This window comes from Hypanus sabinus, chromosome 3 (assembly GCF_030144855.1).
Source record: "Hypanus sabinus isolate sHypSab1 chromosome 3, sHypSab1.hap1, whole genome shotgun sequence".
Lineage (NCBI taxonomy): Eukaryota > Metazoa > Chordata > Chondrichthyes > Myliobatiformes > Dasyatidae > Hypanus > Hypanus sabinus.
Genome location: NC_082708.1, coordinates 64,866,189 through 64,882,119, shown reverse-complemented (window position 1 = coordinate 64,882,119; position 15,931 = coordinate 64,866,189). Strand labels below are relative to the sequence as shown.

At 37.8% G+C, this 15,931-nt stretch overlaps 1 protein-coding gene across 2 annotated transcripts in view; it reads left to right on the top strand.

Annotated features, from left to right (window-relative positions):
- The window catches only part of dlg2 (discs, large homolog 2 (Drosophila)), a 787,731-nt gene that overhangs the window by 78,337 nt on the left and 693,463 nt on the right, over positions 1-15,931 (top strand). For both annotated transcript variants that reach the window (XM_059964524.1, XM_059964523.1), the window contains exon 4: positions 1,811-1,950. In XM_059964524.1, the coding sequence (XP_059820507.1) occupies positions 1,811-1,950 (140 nt within the window). The remainder of the gene's footprint in view (positions 1-1,810; positions 1,951-15,931) is intronic.

Here is a 15,931-nt window from a genome sequence, read left to right as displayed (position 1 = left end):
TAGATGTTCAAGGTAAATTTAGATGTTTTCACCAGTAGAATCAGGAATAAAAGACAAAAACAAGTTATTTATTTGAAGTTGAAGGGAATAGAAATTTCTTCTTGCAGAGATTAATGATTCTCTGAAATTTTCTGCCCAGAGATATGTGTTGGGTCAGCTCATCAGAAGTATTTGAAGTGGAGGTAGATAGGTTTTACAAATAGGAAGAACTTGGTATTGGGAGTTGACCTCTGTGACATATAAGCCATGATCAGATTAAATGGCCTAGGCAGGCTTGAGGACCCACTTGACTACTCTTGCTCCAATTTTCTAGTATGGTTTCTGCACCTGTAACAGTTAGTTGAAACTTGAGTTCTTTTATTCTCTGATTTATTCAACTGCATACAAGAATGCCATTCCCTGGTTGCCAATGCTTCTCTCCACTCCTTGCAACCTGCAATGCCGAATTATGGGATGACTTAAAATTTCATATAGTATACTCTAAGCAGAAGTGTATGGAACCTGTGTGCTTCAATTATAAGATTATATACATCAAGATGAGCATGTAATTAACCAATAGGCAAACATTATTATTTCTTAACTAATCCTAGATGGTACCCAATCTTAACAAAGCATTCCTTTGTTGCTATTAATCAATATCAGAACCCTCCAAAGTTCACTTCTCCTCACTAGTCTGTTATATCAGTAGCCATATTTTCTCTAGAGACCTCTGCTTTTCACAAACCTACTCATCCCTCTATTCTTAGAGATGTTAGTTGCACTTGGAACAAGCCTGCAGCTTCCTTTATGTCTAGCATCTTGCAGTTGTCCGTAGCCTACCCATTTGGAGCCAAGGCAATCAAGTCTTTCCTGTATTTCTCCATCTACATTGTACAGCATGATATATTTGTAAACTGATGTACAGCATCTATATGGCATGGATGCTACTGAAATCTGACATACAAATACCCCTGCATACAAACAGCTCCAATAATATTTTAAAATTTAAAAATATGAAGTAAGTGTATAGGTTAATTACTATGAAAGGCAAAACTCTCTCCACTTCTACTAATTGCTATTTCTTATCAGACTTATGTGATTTTTGAAATCATTCACACAATACTGTGGAGGTATGGTTACCATTGGGAGTATTTTTTTGTTTTAATATTCTCTAACCTATGGATAAAGTTAACTTAGGGTGTTTATAAAAACTAACAAATTTTATACAAATATTTCTAAAAATCCTGTGACCTTGTTATTTTCAAGAGAACATTCCAGTAGTCTGTTAGTTAGTTGTATTGCCAAATCTAATAGCCTAATTACACAAACCAGGTCAGAACTGATTAATAGAAAAAGAATTTTATTACAACATGCTCTATACCAATTGTAATAATGTTCTAACTGTCATCTTCTGTATCTCTTACAATTTTCTTCTTTGGCATTAATGTGTCAGATTTATTTTATGGGCAACCCTGCTGTTTCATAATTGTCAGTACTGGTTCTAATTTTATTTTTGGATAGATTTAATTTATTAGATTCCATGGTAGGATTCAAGATCATGTCTGGATTATTAGTCCAGGTCCTTGTATGTCAGCCCATTTGCACAGATCCCTGACAGCTAATATAGTGTGGAAGTGATAAAGTGTAAGCAATTTGGGAAAAAACAAAATTTTTCTAGAATTTGTCAAATATATATATATTTTTGGATCCTTAGCCTCTGAAGCAATTAATAACCGGAATGTTTTTGAATTTTAAGTTAATGTCGATTATTGAGAAAACTCTGTTTTTCTCTTTGTGGTTCAATGAAGAATGCTTTGTTTCTTGCTTTTAGATATCCAAGAATTCTATGAGGTAACATTACTCAATGCTCACACCAGTTTTGAACAGAAGACTGCTGAAGTTAATCAAGTTGTAGAACAATGGAAAGAAACAAATTCACCTTTGGCAAATACCCAAGAGAAAACTTCAGAGGTAAGGCAATTTAACAAGCTTATTGAACTTTTCAATAGCAAAATGTGCTCAAAATGTCCTTCAGATCATTATATGAAATTCTGTATCCTTTGATTGAAATGTGAGATTTTTGCATGTGTGAGTTGTGTTTTCTGGAGAAATTACCTGTGCTGATGTCAGCTGCTTTATTATTTATATAAATGTCTTGACACACTTTCCTTTATAAAACAAATAGCCTTCAGTTATATAAATACATTTTTAAAGTTTAATTTGATTGTCAGAAGAAATAGTTTAATTGTATTATCAACAAACAAGAAAAAATCTGCAGATGCTTGAAATACAAAACAGCACACACAAAATTCTGGAAGAACTCAGCAGGCCAGTCAACCTCTATGGAAAAAAGTACAGTCGACTTTTCGGGATGTGAACCTTCAGCAGGAAGGATGAGGAAAATAGTTGAGGAGTAGATTTAAGTAGTGCAGGGAGGGGAGAGAGAAAAACACATGATGGGTGAAATGTGAAGGGGAGGGATGAAGTAAAGAGCTAGGAGTAGAAAGAGATACAGGGCTGGAGAAGGGGGAGTTTGATGGAAGAGGACAGAAGGCCATGGGAGAAAGAATAGTTGGAAGGAGCACCAGAGGGAGGCAAAGGGTGGACAAAGAGATAAGATGAGAGAGGGAAAAGGGAATGGGGAATGGTGAAGAGAGGGGCATTACTGGAAGTTCGAGAAATCGATGTCTATGCCATCAGGTTGGAAGCTGCCCAGATAAGGTGTTGTTCCTCCAACCTAAGTGTGGCCTCATCATGACAATGGAGGAACCCATGGATAGACATATTGGAATTCTATTATCACTTAGCTATTTTGGCTAAATTCTGCTGCTTGGCCTACTTGCAAAATAGTCCATGCCTTGTGCATGTGAAATAGATTTTTAAATCCCTGTTTACCTTGTTTCTCCAGTCTCCAATCATATTTATTCTTCTAACAGTTTTAATGGCTGTCATTCACTGCACACTCAAGTCATACTTTGTTTCAGTAAATGGGATATTGCCTATTGTTTCTTATCTTTGGGAGGTGTGTTGTTTACTGCATTGAATCAGTACAATCTTCCTGATGGAGATGCTCTTTCAGGCTGGAAACGGCTAGACCTAGAGATTGAGAAGGATCAGTGCATTCTGTGATATGGAGAGAAACTTGCAACTACTGGTGTTTCCATTTCTCTGTTGCCTTGGTATCTCTATCTTAGAAAATCCTATCTTTGAATGCTATGACCTACTTACAATTTTTGGGTTACTCTCTAAATCTCTCTTTTTAAGATACAAATTAAAACCTATGTCTTTCGATATTCTGTCCCCAAATTTCCTAATCTGCCAATTTTAGTTTGGTAATTCTCCCATGTTAGATACTGATGTTTTTGATCCAATTTTCTGGGATGCTTACCACTACATACCTTGCATGAAAGGTGCTTCCTGCAATCCTTAGAAAGGCAACCTTCTCATTGTGAGCCTTTTTCTCCAGTTGAGGGCACAAATCTAATGTACGCTCACCCTTGCAAAACAACATACCCTTTTGGCTATTGCGACTGTTTCACTTCCATTAGTTCCAGGTTCAGTTTTAGCTTTATTTCTTACAGTGGCCACAGTAGAGGCAAAGCTGCTTCCTTTAGCCTTTGAGCAAAATTATGACTTAGTTTTATTTACACTTTTGCTATTACCAGTAATGGAGTGCACTGTATATTCCCAGACACCAGATGTGAACAACCGTTGCTTACCTTTCAATAAAATCAGCAATATTAATTAAAGTAATTTTACAGTTGTGCCTTTCTTGCAGTTCACAGACCACCGTTCTCCATTTATCCCTAAGTATATAGGGCAATTTCTTTACAACAACTGACATATCAGCAAGCATGCCCGACTCAACCATGCGCTGCACTTTTTTAATGGCATTGCAACAGTCTCTAAGAAAAAGACTGTAGTCTTAAAGAGCTTCCATGTCTTCAGGTTTGATAGGTACCCAAAAAAGAGCCTTTTGCATGTAGGCGGGTGCAATTTTCTGTTCAAAACTGGAATATTCGTGTAGTTAAGCCTTTAGATATTCTGTTTTAGGGTCAATATGCTGGCAACTTCTGACAAGTTCTGTAAGGCAACCTCTGGTGTACTGCTTGAGGAAATAGAGGCAGCCAATTTAGCTGTCAGTTTTGCCTTCAACACTGTTTTCAAGAGCCCTCAAGAATGCATGATATTGCAGTAGATCTCCATCGAAGATTTAAATCTCTTTTAGGTAAAGATGAAATGCATTGCTGTTGTACCAATAACAGCTGCAAGTTGCACAACTAGAGAAAGTAACATGAATATATTGAAGTATGGAATTGTTGCCAACGATCCTGCAGTTGTAGCTTGCAAAAGAGAAATTAAAGTTAAAACTAAAGCTAATCTAATTGAATGTTTTCAAAAGGAGTATGAAACAAATGAGAACAAAATTAAAGTTTTAATACCATCAGTTAATGGTCTTATGAAAATTAAAGAAAATGCCTTATAAGTGCAATCTTGTCTTGAGGATTTGACTGATCTCTGAAGCTGTTGCTGAGCAACATTACATGCTAATCTCATTACTTCCCAAGATTGAGCAAGGAAGACAAAATGGATTTTTTTTCCAATCATTGATGGCTATAGTGTATTCATAGGGAATGTGAAACAATGGTTGAACCAAACATGTTACACTGCAGCGTACAAGTGAAAATGTCTCATATTCCATCAACCAATGTTTCTTAATTTCCAAGATGAACGATCTTGTAGTGATGAAAAACTTAACAGAACTAAGTTAGCTATATAGTGATCTTAGCATTCAAATCAACATAACTGTGTTCTAATTAACAATGTAACTTAGTGTTACAAAGTGTAATTAGAGGTCAAACTAAATTAGCATTTCAATTAGTGAGGTTAGCATATTTAAGCGGTCAACAAAAAAAGTCATTCCCCGTAGCTCACTCCCTCTGGCTAACAACTAAATAACAAAGTGTGAATACATAACTATACTCATTTGTTTCTACCATGTCCCAACCCATTTGACAGATTACTAAAATAAATGCACCACAAAATACAATACAGACAGATGGTGGTGCTGTCTCAGAGGACTGTCCGATGTACGGAGTGTTGTCCAAGAAGGAGCATCACTGGTAGGATTGCTCAGTTGAGGTCCCTGCTGGGCTTCCTGATGCTTCTTCAAAGCTCTGTATGATGCATACAGTACTTTTCACTTGTTTAGTTTATGCAAAAATTTGCTCTTAATCATATTGTTTTTGTAGATTATCATGTTTCCTTTTTTTCCCAATTGCTTGGTTCCCTCCTTCACTTGTTCAATTAACACACAAATTTGATTCTCAAGCTGACCATCTTTAACTCACACATTCTAGATTTTTCTTTTCCATCAGGCATTCTCTGGATCGTATCAGGTGCCTTCTTATAGACTCAACATTTATGGTATATTTCATCTTGATTTTTTTCCATTAATCTGATCAAATTGAAATATTCAGGTAAGAACTCAAAACTTCAGTCAGCTGTTCACACGTAACTGGAGATTCAACTCCCACTTTTTCTGTAGTAGGTTTCACAACTTTGGCCATTGTTCTAATTCAGTCATATGTAACACTTAATTTGTGCATACACTTTATCCTTTGGACTGTGATTGAAATACCATTGGATTGCAATAGAAATATCGTAGGATTGCAATGGGAATTACCTTTTCAGGATTATAATTGAATTATTGTTTTGGGATTGCAATTGAGATATCTTTTAGGATTATTTATCTTAGGATTGTGATCAGAATTTTATTTTAGGACTGCAGTTGAAATGATGTGGGATGGCAATTGAAATTTGGTAGGCTTGCTGTTGGAGTTTGGCAAGATTGCAATTGCTTTTTTTTGGGATTTATAGAACATAGAACATAGAATAGTACAGCACAGTACAGGCCTTTCAGCACACAATGTTGTGCCGACCCTCAAACCCTGCCTCCCATATAACCCCCCACCTTAAATTCCTCCATATATCTGTCTAGTAGTCTCTTAAATTTCACTAGTGTATCTGCCTCCACCACTGACTCAGGCAGTGCATTCCACGCACCGACCACTCTCTGAGTGAAAAACCTTCCTCTAATATCCCCCTTGAACTTCCCTCCCCTTACCTTAAAGCCATGTCCTCTTGTACTGAGTAGTGGTGCCCTGGGGAAGAGGCGCTGGCTGTCCACTCTGTCTATTCCACTCTGTCCACTCTTGTACACCTCTATCATGTCTAATGACATTTATTTTAATTCACAGGAGTGCAATCTAAATTTTTTTTAAAGCACTAGTTTACAATCAGAATATTTCTTAGGTACTTGATAGTACATTGGGTATGATGTTAATTTCAGTGCTGAACTGATTTTTCCAGCATAATAATGTATAATAGTTATCCTTCACTCTTAAACTTCCACGAGATGGAGTATTGAAGCAAGAAGTAATGATCATTCAGGTGGTTAGAAAACTAAGGAGGAAGCTTTTACCTCCTTTTTAAATATGTATACCAAAAGTTTCCACTTCCTGGATTCTTATGAGTCCTTAAATCTTGGCAGTGATCTGCTGACTACACCAAAATTGTTGAATACTAATGTTTTTGATCTGAAGTTCTTCGGAAGTCCAGAATGAAGCATAAAACTTGTTGCTTCTGTTTGTTTATTAAGCTTTACAAGAACAAAGAAGACAAAGTCCTGTTGGTGTGGTCTTGCATTGTTTGTATTTTGGTAATTAGATTTATTGAGTATATGCCCACAAGAAAATGAATCTCAGGGTTGTAAATGGTGATGTGTATATGTATATCTATCTATCTATCTATCTATATATATGTAGATAGACACACACATACATACATACATACACATACACAGTGGCATGCAAAAGTTTGGGCACCCCTTTTCAAAATTTCTGTTACGGTGAATAGCTAAGCGAGTAAAAGATGACCTGATTTCCAACAGACATAAAGTTAAAGATGACTCAGTTCTTTAATATTTTAAGCAAGATTACTTTTTTATTTCCATCTTTTACAGTTTAAAAATAACAAAAAAGGAAAAGGGCCTGATGGAAAAGTTTGGGCACCCTGCATGGTCAGTACTTAGTAACACCCCCTTTGGCAAGTATCACAGCTTGTAAATGCTTTCTGTAGCCAGTTAAGAGTCTTTCAGTTCTTGTTTGGGGGATTTTCGCCCATCCTTCTTTGCAAAAGCTTCTAGTTCTGTGAGATTCTTGGGCCATCTTGCATGCACTGCTCTTTTGAGGTCTATCCACAGATTTTTGATGATGTTTAGGTCAGGGGACTATGAGGGCCATGGCAAAACCTTCAGCTTGTGCCTCTTGAGGTAGTCCATTGTGGATTTTGAGGTGTCTTCAGGATCATCATCCTGTTGTAGAAGCCATCCTCTTTTCATCTTCAGCTTTTTTACAAACAGTATGATGTTTGCTTCCAGAATTTGCTGGTATTTAATTGAATTCATTCTTCCCTCTACCATTGAAATGTTCCCCGTGCCACTGGCTGCAACACAAGCCCAAAGCATGATCGATCCACCCCCATGCTTAACAGTTGGAGAGGTGTTCTTTTCATTAAATTCTGTACCTTTTTTTCTCCAAACATACCTTTGTTTATTGTGGCCAAAAATTTCTATTTTAATTTCATCAGTCCACAGGACTTGTTTTCAAAATGCATCAGGCTTGTTTAGATGTTCCTTTGCAAACTTCTTTCTTTTAAAATTTTTTTATTAGTTTTTCAAAACATTTTACAAATTAAAAACCCCAAATCCCATGAGGAACATTAAAACAGTGCAAAATTAAGCATACAATAACAATATGCTACAAAGGAAGAGAATTTAATTTTAAAAAAAAGCACCTAAATTAAAGACAAGTAAGCTTAGTGTCCTGCCCAAGCCCCACAACACAAGAAAAAACAACAACTCTAGACCAACCACAACACAATATAGAGAGTATAAGTCAGGACAGCCAAGCTCCCAGGCTGTGAATACACTCAGCAACAGAGGATAATAATGCCTTCTACCAGAAAAAAAAGGAGCTGAAAGCAAGGGACCGAAAAGAAAAAAACTCTAGTCAAGAGGAAGGTTATGAAAGTACTCGATAAAAGGTCCCCAGACCTTATGGAACTGTAGATCCAAATTGAGAACTGAATAATGAATTTTTTCGAGGTCCAAACAGGCCATGATGTCGATAAGCCATTGAGCATGAGTGGGTGGGGCAACATCTCTCCATCTGAGGACGAGCAAGCGACTAGCCAGGAGAGAGGCAAAGGATAATATTCGGCATTTTGTCGGACCCAGACATAAATCTGTCTCGCCCCAAAAACCGAACAGAGCAATTAAGGGGTTTGGTTCTAGGTGCTGATTCAGAATACACGATAACGTAGTGAAGACATCTTTCCAGAATTTCTCCAAGCTAGGACAGAACCAGTACATATGGATTAGAGAGGCCACGCCCCTCTTGCATTTATCACAGAGTGGACTAGCGCTAGGGTAGAATCGAGATAGTTTAGATTTAGACATATGGGCTCTATGAACAATCTTAAACTGTAAAAGGCAATGGCAAGCACAAAGAGAGGTTGAGTTAACCGATTTGAGAACTGAATCCCAGCTCTCCTCATATAAGGAGATATTTAAATCCTGATCCCAGGCCATTTTGATTTTATCCATGGGGGCCCGTCGTAAGGCTGCTAGTTTATCTCGGATGATTGATATTAAGCCTTTACTTAGTGGATTCATGGAAAGAAATAGGTCCATAGCATTTTTCGCAGGCATTTCAGGAAAGTTAGGAATTAAAGGAGCAATAAAGTGTCGGATTTGGAGATATCTGAAAAAATGAGCATTGGGCAGATTGAACTTAACAGAGAGCTGCTGAAAAGAAGCGAAGCGATTATCAATGAAAAGATCTTCAAAATGTCTAATGCCCTTCCTATACCAAACCTGGAATGCTGAATCGTATGTAGTAGGTAAAAAAAAGGTGATTATGAGCAACAGGGCTGGAAACAGAAAACCCCTGGAAACCACAGCATTTCCTGATCTGAGCCTATATACGCAAAGTGTGTCTAGCAAGAGGATTAGCTATTGATCTGGGCAGACTACTAAGGTGTGCAGAGATAGATAATTATTTAGTGGAGCTCAGCTCCATCGCCACCCAGTTAGGGCACTCGGGTTGGCCATGGAAGAAAGACCAAAAGGTAGCACAACGTATATTAGCTGCCCAGTAATATAAACGAAAGTTAGGTAAAGCCATGCCACCCTCTTTTTTAGATTTTTGGAGCTGGATTTTATTAATTCTAGAGTGCTTATTCTGCCACAGATATGACAAAATAATAAGAGTCTAAGGAATCAAAAAAAGATTTAGGAATAAAATTTGGGATAGATTGAAATAAATATAAAAGTTTAGGGAGAACATACATTTTAACAACATTAATACGACCTACCAAAGACATAGATAGAGGTGACCATTGTACCAGACTCTGTTTTATAGCATATGAAAGATTGGCAAAGTTTTCACGAAACAGATCTTTAAACTTCCTTGTGACTGTAATTCCAAGGTAAGTAAATTGATTATGGACTACTTTAAAAGGGAGATCACGAAATGTTAGTTCTTGTGCTTCTTTATTAATTGGGAGAAGTTCACTCTTATGTAAATTAAGTTTATAGCCAGAGATCTGGCTAAACTGGTCAAGAAGTGAAAACATTAGAGGTAAGGATGTAGACGGATTTGAGAGAAAGAGTAATAAGTCATTGGCATAGAGAGAAACTTTATGCTCAACACCCCCTCTCCAAATCCCAGTCAATTCAGGGCAGTTTCAAAATGCTATCACCAGAGGTTCCATAGCCAAATCAAAGAGAAAGGGACTTAAAGGGCATCCCTGACGGGTGCCACGTTTGAGGTTAAATAACTGGGATTTCTGAAAATTAGTCAAAACAGAGGCAGTAGGACACAGATACAGCAATTTGATCCAAGAGATAAAACTTGGACCGAGGTCAAATTTTTCTAAAACTGCAAAAAGGTAGTTCCACTCTATACGATCAAATGCTTTCTCCGCATCGAGGGAAATAACACATTCAGGAATCCCAGTTGGAGGTGAATATAAAATGTTAAATAAATGCCGAATGTTAAAAAAAGGAAGACAGTTTTTAATAAAACCAGTTTGATCCTCAGAAATAATAGAGGGATTAACAGTTTCTAATCTATGAGCCAAAACTTTGGCCAAGATTTTAACATCAACATTAAGCAAAGAAATCGGCCTATACGAGGAACACTCTGTTGGGTCTTTACCCTTTTTTAATAAAAGAATAATAGATGCCTCATTAAAAGAGGTGGCAATTTACCGTAATTAAATGAATCGGATAATACTGAGAATAACTGAGGAGAAAGAAGTGAAGAGAATGATTTATAAAATTCTACGGGAAACCCATCAGGTCCAGGAGATTTCCCTGAGGACAGTACAGAAATTGCAGTAGATATTTCTTCTAATGACATAGGCGCATTGAGTTTGGCTTTGAAATCAGATGAAAGTGAGGGGATATTCAGATTCTGTAAGAATTGATCAACAGAGATATTGTCATTCAGAGATTCAGAGGAATAAAGCCGAGAATAAAAATTTTTAAATGCGTCATTAATTTCTAAATGATCCGATGTAAAGTCTCCGTTCTCCTTCCGGATCTGTGTAATATGTTGTTTGGCTTTGGAACACCTCAGCTGATTGGCTAGGAATTTACCAGACTTATCTCCATGAATGTAAAAACGACTCTTGCTTTCGAGAAGTTGGCGTTCAACAGGTTGAGTGGACAGAAGGTTAAATTTAGTTTGGAGTTCAATGCGCTTCTTGTATAATTCAGGGTTCTTAGTTTGGGCATATATTTGATCCAATTCTTTAATCTGGTTAATGAGGTCTAATCGATCTGCACGGGATCTTCTGTTGAGATTTGCTGTGTAAGAGATTATTTGCCCCCTCAGATATGCTTTCATGGCATCCCAGACAATCTGGGATGGCACTTCAGGTGATGTATTAGTGTTAAAATTAAAGGTTATCTGATCCTTAATAATTTTTTAAAAATCATCATCCGATAGTAAAGTTGAATCAAACCGCCAGTGTTTATTCCTCTGAGGGAGACCAGGCAAATTCAGAGAGAGAGTAATTGGGGCATGGTCAGAGATCAGTATACTCTGATAGTCACAAGAGTGGGCAAATGGAATAAGTTGGTTATCGAGTAAGAAATAATCAATTCTAGTGAAGGTATGGTGAACATGTGAGAAAAAAGAATAATCTCTCTCCGTAGGATGGAGGAAACGCCATATATCAGAGATACCATAATTAGAGAGAAACGATTGGCTAGCTAAGGCAGATTTAGTAGGTGGTCTAGTAACAGAGGACGATTGATCCAAATTGGGATCTAACCAACAATTAAAGTCACCACCCAGTATAAGAGAGTATGAGTTTAAGTCTGGTAGTGATGAAAAAAACTGTTCAAAAAAATTAACATCATCAATGTTGGGGGCATACAGGTTTGCTAGTGCAACTTTAGTGTTATATAGTTTGCCAGAAACAATAATAAAATGACCATTTATATCAGATATTTTATTATGGAGTTCAAAAGGAATATTTAAGTTAATAAGAATGGAGACTCCCCTAGCTTTAGTGGTAAAGGATGAATGAAAATGCTGACCCGCCCACTTTGACAAAAGCCGGGAGTTATCAGAACAATGAATATGAGTTTCTTGAAGAAAAGCAATGTCAGCTTTGAGTTGTTTGATATGTGAGAATACCTTCCTCCTTTTAACAGGGTGATTCAATCCCTTTACGTTCCAGCTCACGAATTTAAGTGCACTAGCCATTATCGATTACTAATGCATAAAAGGCGGAAGGCATATAAAAAGTCAAGCAGTACAATAGCAGTCTGGGAGCAGAGATGTAAACACAGATTCGTAATCCTTTGCAAACTTCTGACGCTGAATTTCGTGGTGAGGATGCAGGAAGGGTTTCCGTCTGATGTCTCTTCCATGAAGGTCATATTTGTGCAGGTGTCGCTGCACAGTAGAACAGTGCACCACCACTCCAGAGTCTGCTAAATCGTCCTGAAGGTCTTTTGTAGTCAAACAGGGGTTTTGATTTGCCTTTCTAGCAATCCTACGAGCAGTTCTCTCGTAAAGTTTTTTTGGTCTTCCAGACCTCAACTTGACCTCCACCGTACCTGTTAACTGTCAGTTCTTAATTACATTACGAACTGAGGAAACGGCCATCCGAAAGTGCTTTGCTATCTTCTTATAGCCTTCTCTTCTCCTGCTTTGTGGGCATCAATTATTTTAATTTTCAGAGTGCTAGGCAACTGTTTAGTGGAGCCCATGGCTGCTGACTGTTAGGACAAAATTTGAGATGTCAAGGTATTTATAAAGCTTTAAAATTTGCATCACCTGGCCTTTCCTAATGATGATTGTGAAAAAGCCATAGCCCTAACAAGCTAATTAAGGTCTGAGACATTGGTAAAAGTTATCTTGTTCAAATCTCTTGGGGTGCCCAAACTTTTGTGCGTGTGTGTGTGTGTGTGTGTGTGTGTGTGTGTGTGTGTGTGTGTGTGTGTGTGTGTGTGTACTTCAATAATAAATTTACTTTGAACTTTGAAACACAAAAAGAGAGAGAAATATGTATTAATATTTTATCATGAATAGAAATGATTGTATATTACATTTTTGTTATGGTTGCTTTAAACAGCAATTAATGGCTCAAGATGGTTACTGATCCAGATGAAAAAATCCAGTTATTATCTTTATATTTACGTTTAAAAACTTTTGTGCAGGATTTGCAAGGGCAACCTTATTGAAATAATGATGAAAGGAATATTTGAAGCAATAACGCAGCAGCTAGTGTAATGGTGTTGCAGTGCCATCAACCAAGGATCAATTCTGTAAGGAGTTTGTACATTCTCCCTGTGACCACTTGAGTTTTATCCAGGTGATCCTGTTTTCTTCCACATTCCAAAAGTGTACTGACTAGTAGGTTAATTGGTCAAATGGGTGTAAATAAGGCGGCACCAGCTCGTTGGGCTTGAAAGGCTTATTACCATGCTGTATCTCCAAATAAAAAAATAAATGGAAGTTTCTAGTATCAAGGTGGAAATAACATCTGCACCTCGCTGGTGATTAACAGTCACATCTCAAGGATATGTGCTTAGCCTATAGCTCTACTCTCTATACCCATGATTGTGTGGTCAGGTACAGCTCAAATGTGATCTGTAGATTTGCTGTGACGCAACTGTTCTTGACCGAACTTCAGATGGTGACGAGAAAGTGTACAAGAGCTAGATAGATTAGCTGGTTGATGATGTTGCAGCAATAACCATGCACCCAATGTTAGTAAAACTAATAAAATTTAATTGTGGACTTCAGAAAGGGTAATATGAGGGCACACACACCAGTCCTTATCAAAGGCTCAGTAGTGGAAAAGGTGAGCAATTTTAAGTTCCTAGGTGTCAACATCTCTGAGGATCTATTCTGGGCCCAACTTATTGATGTAGTTAGAAAGAAGGCATGACAGTGCTGTATTTCATGAGGAGTTTGAGGAGATTTGCTAAGTTACCAAAGACACAAATTTCTACAGATACACTGTGGAAGACCATTTTAACTGGTTGCATCACAGTCTGGTATGGGGAAGGGGTGACTGCACAGGATTAAAATAAGTTGCAGGAAGTTATGAACTCAGTCAGTTCCATCTTGGGCACGTTAGAGGTGTGATGCCTCAAAAAGGGCGGCATCTATCTTAAGGACCCCCATCACCCAGGATGTACTGTTTCTTTGTTGCTACCATCAGGGAGGAGGTACAGGAACCTGAAGGCACACACTCAATTATTCATGAATAGCTTCTTTCCCTCTGCCATCAGATTTCTGAATAGACATTGAACCCATGAATACTACCTCACTTTTTTTCTCTCTTTTTGCACTACTTATTTAACTTAACTCTTTAAAAATATATACTTACTGTAATTTACAGATTTTGTTATGTATTACAATGTACTGCTGCTGCATAACAGCAAATCTTACGACTTATGCCAGTGATATTAAACCTGATTCTGAGTCTGATGTCTTTGCCAACATGTTTGTAGCATTGTGTATCTTTTCAATGCAGCCACCAGATGGAGCTATAAGCAGTAGCAATGTATGCTGATCAGGAATTGTTAAATTTTAAAATCCATTTATTTACAGAAGCAGACCCTTTGGTCCACTTGACTCTGCTGATCATCAACCACTCTTTTACACTAACCTCAGTTTAGTCTTCCCACATTTCCTTTAACTGTCCCCCTCAGCTATATGATAGCTAAATAACCTGCATACCTTTGAGGTGCGTGGAGGGGGGCAGCCAGAGAACACGGACTAAATCCACGCTTTCCCAGGGAGAATGTGCAAGCTCCACACAGCACAAAAGGTCAGCAATTGAATGCAGACTAACAGCTGTGAGATAGCAGCTCTGCTTACTGTGCCACTCCAAGTTCTTTCAGTCTAACAATCTATCTTGTTTATAATTATAGCCCAATATTTTCATCAGTAGCCAATCTAAGGTCAACCTGAAACCAAGAACTTCACAATGTTGGCCTTTATTACTTGAGGATTTGAGTATTAGAGACATCATGATCCAATTTTATGTAGCCTTATTGAGACCACATATGGAAGATTTGATATGATCTCCTCTCCTAAGGAAGAAAATATCTGGGATTGAGGGGATGCAGCAAAGATTGTTATTCATTAGATTAATTATTTGTTTTTTTCTATTAGTTTAAGTAGATTGCATTTAGAAAAGTCAGGGTTTTATCATTAAAACAAATAAAATTATTCTCATGCAGCATGTCAGAGTAAGTGCAGTGATGATATTTCTCTAGGCTGGGAATCTGGAATCAAAAATTACACTCAAAATAATCAGAAGATAATTCAACACAAAGGGAAGAAGAACTTTCTGTATCCAACTGATTCTGAACCTTTGGAATTCTCGACCGAAATGTGTTGTAGAAAATCAGTTTCTTAGTCTATTCAACACTGAAGCGAATAGACTTTTAGATACAGGTGTCCCCCGTTTTTCAAATGTTCGCTTTATGTCAACTCGCTGTTACAAAAAACCTACATTAGTTACCTGTTTTCGCTAACAGAAGGTGTTTTCACTGATATGCAAAAAGGCAGCATGCGCCGAGCAGCCAAGTTCCTCCCCTGGAACTTCATTCTAGCTGGCGTTGCTTAAACATGTGCCTGAGAGCATCTGTGATTTATGTCAATTTATTTTGTGCATCCGTTAGCAAGATGAGTTCTAAGGTATCGGAAAAGCCTAAAAGAGCTCGTAAGGGTGTTACACAGCGTAAAACTAGACATAATTAAGTGCTTCGATCGTGGTGAACAAAGTAAGGACGTAGTGAGTTAGGTTAAGGGTTTGTGGAAGTTGACGAAGATGATGTTGAAGAGGTTTTGGCATCTCATGACCAAGAACTGAGAGATGAAGAGCTGATGAAGAGAAAAGGATAACAATTGAAACTGAAAGCTGTAGCGAAAGTGAAGTTGTCCAGGAACTGAACGTGAAGCAGTTGCGTGAGATTTTCGCTGCGATTGACAACACTGCAATGATTGCAGAAAAGTATGACTTTAATTTTGAAAGGGTACGTAGGTTTAGGGCATATTTGCAGGATGGTTTGAGTACATACAAAGAACTGTATGATAGAAAAACGTGCAAGGCTAAGCAGACAAGCATACTGTCATTTTTCAAGCCTTCCACATCAGCCACAGCAGGTTGACGAAACTCGACCTTCAACATCGAGGCAGGCAGACATAGAAGGTGACCTACCTGCCCTGATGGAAACAGACCACGATGAGATGACACCCCAGACTCTTCTACCTCCCACCACCCCAACCTCTGATGACTCAGCCTAACACACCATCATTAGTGTCCTCACTGTCTTCCCGATTCCGGTAAG